The sequence below is a fragment of the Kryptolebias marmoratus genome, linkage group LG1 (genome assembly GCF_001649575.2).
Source record: "Kryptolebias marmoratus isolate JLee-2015 linkage group LG1, ASM164957v2, whole genome shotgun sequence".
In the NCBI taxonomy this organism is placed as follows: domain Eukaryota; kingdom Metazoa; phylum Chordata; class Actinopteri; order Cyprinodontiformes; family Rivulidae; genus Kryptolebias; species Kryptolebias marmoratus.
Genome location: NC_051430.1, coordinates 34,037,125 through 34,042,360, shown reverse-complemented (window position 1 = coordinate 34,042,360; position 5,236 = coordinate 34,037,125). Strand labels below are relative to the sequence as shown.

Sequence of the window (5,236 nt, the reverse complement as noted above, 5' to 3'; positions counted from 1 at the left end):
CTCTTCACCACGACAGACCGGTACAGCGCCCGCTTCACTGCAGACGCTGCACCAATCCGCCTGTCGATCTCCCGCTCCATTTTTCCCTCATTCGTGAACAAGACCCCGAGATACTTAAACTCCTCCATCTTCCCCGACCCGGAGAAGGCACTCTACCCTTTGCCGGCTGAAGACCATGGCCTCAGATTTGGAGGCACTGATCCTCATCCCGGCTGCGAACCACTCCAGCGAGAGCTGTAGATCACGGTCTGATGAAGCCAATAGGACCACATCGTCTGCAAAACGCAGAGACGTAATCCTAAGGCCACCAAAACGGATCCCCTCGACACCTTGGCTGCGCCTAGAAATTCTGTCTAGAAATTGTGGAAAGGAGTGTCCGTCGGATAGTTGAACCTCGGTTTTCATCCTGGTCTCATCGAAACATGTTGACTTCAAAAGTCAATCAGTTGTAGATATACATGTATTGATTACAGATACATGACACCCAAACACATATATGGGAAAAACAGCATTATTGGTGATAATAAGCTGGTGTAGAGATTTGTGTGTGTGAGGGGGAGAGACAAGGAACAGGAGAGAATAAAAGAAACTAGCCACATTATAAATATTTATATGAGCAGCGAGGGAGAGAAAGAGGAAGCTGGTAGAGTTGCAGGGGAGGAGGAGATAATAGAGCACTTCAGAGGTGGCAGCAGGTGTGTTTGGCTCACTTCATCTTCTCCTTCCCGCTTCTTCCATTGCATCAGTCACTGCTGGAGCACAGGCCTGGTGGATTTGCAACTTGGACTCCCAGCAGCTCTCATATGTACAAGTGATTAAACAGAGGGGAAGGACGAGAAGTTTCCCCAATCTCATCCTCCCCTGGTTTCCAGACTTTCTGCATTCTCTCGAAGAATGGGAGAAAAACACACAAAAGCCCACAAGCCTGAACTGAATGAGGCCCAGGAAGGTTTGTGTTTATGGTGGCAGCAACAATGTTCCTGTACTTTTTCCTCAGCAAACGAATTACTCCAAAAACGATTATTCAGACCCTCCAGGATTTTGCGATCGCAACTATTAACGCAAAATCAAGCAAAGCCCGCAAAATTGCAACTTTTTGCAACTCTGCCAAAAACACTGCAACTTTCCCGCAACTTTAACCCAATATTTATTGTTTCTGAAGTGATTCACCACCGTTTCTGCGGTCTAGTCTCTTCTTTGTGGGTTTGTGTAGCATGGAATACAAAATAAGCCCAAATAACTCAGGAAGAAGACGCGTGACGTCACTTCCTGTTAACATCAGAATGCCGGGAGCGTGCAGGAGCAGCGACCGAAGCCAAAATGTGCGCTAATGCTTCACATTTGCCCACAAAGATTTCATCAAAAAACACAGGTGCCGCATCCGCCCGGGCAACAAATATCCCAAAGTTGGCCATATTTCTTGGAAATACAATCTACTTATTCTTGACAAAAATGGAATTAAAACCCATTCTAATAGGAGTCCTTTTTGACGACCCATTCGTGGAAAAGTAGGGTCCGATCACTTGGATTGGCGATCGCATCTACGTATTAAGATGGCAGAGTTCCACTTTGCTCTGATATGCTGTTAGCTCATCTTTCCTGCAACAAATACAGCTTAATTTCTCATCCACATCATTTTCTGAGATCTTTCAGCTAACTATTACAGTACTCTAAGAAGCACCACTTCAAAAGGATCAGAATTCTCCTTTTAAAGTTTTAGGTTTGTGTATCGTCTCAGGTATGAGCAAAAGTGACTTTATGAACCCTTTTTGTGTTAAATGAAGGTCTCGGATTGCAAGGGTTGTTTTAGTTAGCATTGTGTTGAAAAATTAAGGAAGACAAACTCAACTTTCGGACCCACTGTGGAGACAGAAAGAGAGCTTTACTGACCCAACCAGTCGTTGAACTTCTTGACCTCAGAGGGAAGTCCCAGTTCTGTGAAGTCTCCCGCATGGATGAACACGTCGCCGTACGGCATCTGGATGGCGTCGGTGCGCGAGTGCGTGTCCGAAATGCACACGAAGCGCGTGTAGCCGGGCGGCTTGGGAGTGTCATGAGGCATCGGGTCCACCCTAACGCGAGGAAGAGAGCAAAAAAAGAGAAATTAAGGTAAGAGCGGAAGGCAAAAGGGCTTAAACTCAAACAATACCGAAGACGTCTCGGTGTTGTATGCAAAGTCTCTGCAGCAGGAGGCTGACAGTAAAAAGTTTAAATTAGTATCCATCCCCACAGACAAAGGCTGCAGAGAAAAACAAGAGACGGAGGTAGAAGTGGGAACGAGAGGCCACAACAAAAGCACATCACTGAGAAATGCAGCGAAAGAAATGTGCAGAAATAGAAAAAAGAAAACACAGATATCGAAAAACTCTTAAGTCCTGTGGGATTTCCAGCGAGTGTGCAGGGTTCTCCAGGGGAAAGGCAGGAGCTGGTGAATAACCATGGCCCACTTTAGTGAGCGTTCATACAGGTAAGGATTACACACAACCCTTCCTCCTTCGTTCTGCGATCCCAACACAAAAGGAGCAAGGGAGAAGTCAGATTTGAATTGTATGCATTCAAGACGTATGTGACTGACGAACAAAGTAATAAGATCCTAAAACTTTGAAAAATATAGAATTTTTTACATTGCACTGTGTTGAAAGTAAAGCAACTGGACTCAAGAGTGTGGAGTTCCAAGCTTTAAACTGTATGAAATGCTATATTTGTTATCTGTGCACCTAGAAATTAGAGTTAAAGGGGACTCGTTTGGCGGCCAAAATATTCACATTTCAGACAGAGAAGACAGGAGGTTTGAGAGGGGGATGAAGGAAGCCATTTATGTCAAATGGGAAACTTTAAACAGAGAAAATGGAGCATTAAGGCTGATATCTAATCATTTTCCCTTTAAGTCACACCTTTATGCACGTGACCAAAACATGTGTCTTATTTAGCCAGGCAAACAAAGACCCTAATGACCCTCAGGTGGGAGGGGAGTGACATTAACCTGCATGTGAATTTAGCTGCTTAAACAGGGCATCTCGTGGTTGAAAGCTTGGAACTCCACACTCTCCAAGCTTTAAATTGAAAAAGTTCCCCACATGTGAAGAGAAACAGCTTCAAATAGAGAATCAAAGTCGAGTTGTTTTGTTTTTTGTTTTAATTTAAGATTTTCATTGGTGGATAAATATTATGTATTATCTGGTGTGTAATATAACTACATGCCATGCACGAGTACTAGGAGGGAGAATTATGAAGACCAAAAGAAACTTGTGCTTAGATTATATCAGTTGTTTACTGATCACATAAAGGCTAAAATTATTGGGGGTTGTGTTTCCTGGGGTATTTCACCCCCGGTATGGCTTTTCCCACACATTTTGTGTGTTCTCCCCAATGGTTATGAAAAGTCTTACCTTCTTACCATCACTTGTCAACAAGACTCCCAGATACTTGAACCGCGCTGACTGAAACAGGTACTCACTCCCGACCCAAAGGGACAATTCCACCTTTTTCCGACTAATTCACTTCAGCAAATATAAATATAGCTCCAACTCAGTCAGTTTTACAGATATTGTGCTGAGGTTGAATATGGTAGTAGCTGAGATTTAATAATCCGTGTACGGTTCGTTTTTTTGTTTTTTTTTCGTTTGAAAATAAAATTGCAAAAACAAAACAAGCATGTTTTTTTGTTTGTTTTTTTGTTTTCAAAATGAAATTAGAAAAACGGCAATTGCAAAAATAAAAAAGGGGTACGTTTTGGTTTGGGTTTTTTTAACTGCAATCGTTAAACCAAAGATGAGCTTTTATTTTGTTGTGAATTCAACGGGACCTTATGGCGGAACAGGAAATGAAGACCTGAACTCCCAGCACATAACTTTTTCAGTCACCAGCAGGTGGCAGTAATTTTTTATTGCAATTTTATTTTGTAACTAAAAAACCAAAGAACGAACCATGCACACAGTGGTTTTGCTGTAGTTCAGTAATTGGTGTCTGCATCATTATTGGGGCTTTAGATTAGGCAGTAATGGTTGTGTTTAGGCTGTCCACACTAAAACATAACAATGATGTTTACGTATTTTCTCGCTCAAGAACCTGGTTTCGAAAAAAAAAAAAAAAAAGGCCTTCTAAAACACTGTTTCTGTGTGGATGCAAGCCTTTGTGCTTTAACCTAACTGCAAAAAATCCAAAATGCACATTTGGTTTGAAAGGGAATCCATCCTCCATCCTACTCACATGTGGACGTGAGGCGGTTGGAAGCGTCCCTGGTTGATGTTGTAGAAGGTGAAGGCCTGGGTGGGGTTGGTGCTGTACTCATCCACCTCCACGGCTGTCCTGCCGCCTCTCTGAGCGTGAGACTGGGCTTGGGACTGCTGCCGCCGAGCTGCCATGATTTCCGACAAGGTGAAAGCCATGGCTGTTGTGGCTGAGGCAGAGCGTCGGGGGGACGAGTAAGGCCCGCCGGTTGTTGCTGCTCTCTGTTCGGCACAGCTCGGGGAGGTTGTTTTTGAAGAAGTGGCTGATGGGAGGACTTCTAAAAGGCTGATGCGCTTGCTGAGCTCACAGTCACCGTGACCTGAGGAGAGAACATCTCATCCTTTCTTGTCCTCTTCTTCTCTAAAGTTTCTCCACACCTGAAGGGAACACACAAAATAAGATCTTACATGTGCAGTTTGTGCCCTTCATTGCTTAACACAGAACGTTTTCTTTTTAAATAAATTTTTATATACCTAAACCTATAAATTTACATCCACAGATTAATAAATTTACTATCACAAACTTAGAGAGAATATCCTGTACATTACTTCCTCGTTCTTACGACTGTTCTGGAAAACATTCAGAAAATAAGGCACAATTGGACTTGTATTATCTTGTCACGTTGTATTCTCCAAACACTGCAATACATTCATTAAACTATAATTGCTGTTGCTAAACTGAAGAAAATAGGTTACATGGATGGGTCAATCAGACACCTCTTCGCAGGTGTGGATATTTACTAAACTTCATCTAAACTCCACACATCTCCATTGTCACGGTTTACCAAAGATTGTCTCATTGACAGAGGCAGACTTCTACTAACTTAATAAGAGACTATTCTGTTGGCTGTTAGCGGGCCTTGCTACTGTTAGTTAGTCTCTTGGTACCTTTAGTTTAGCAGTTTATGTTAGCTTATTTATCTTAGTAATTATTATGTTGGCTGTTAGCGGGCCTTGTACTGTTAGTCATGTTGTACCCTTAGCTTAGCATTGTCATGTTTCAGTTT

The 5,236-nt window shown here is 42.8% G+C and overlaps 1 protein-coding gene across 1 annotated transcript in view; it reads right to left on the bottom strand.

The window, feature by feature from the left end:
• mpped1 (metallophosphoesterase domain containing 1) overlaps window positions 1-4,623 on the bottom strand; it is a 65,662-nt gene extending 61,039 nt beyond the window's left edge. The window contains exons 1-2 of the mRNA XM_037980594.1: window positions 4,210-4,623; window positions 1,891-2,072 (exon numbers count right to left, since the gene is read on the bottom strand). Of these exons, the coding sequence (XP_037836522.1) occupies window positions 1,891-2,072; window positions 4,210-4,388 (361 nt within the window). The 5' untranslated portion in view covers window positions 4,389-4,623. The remainder of the gene's footprint in view (window positions 1-1,890; window positions 2,073-4,209) is intronic.
• Between the last annotated feature and the right edge of the window lie 613 nt (window positions 4,624-5,236).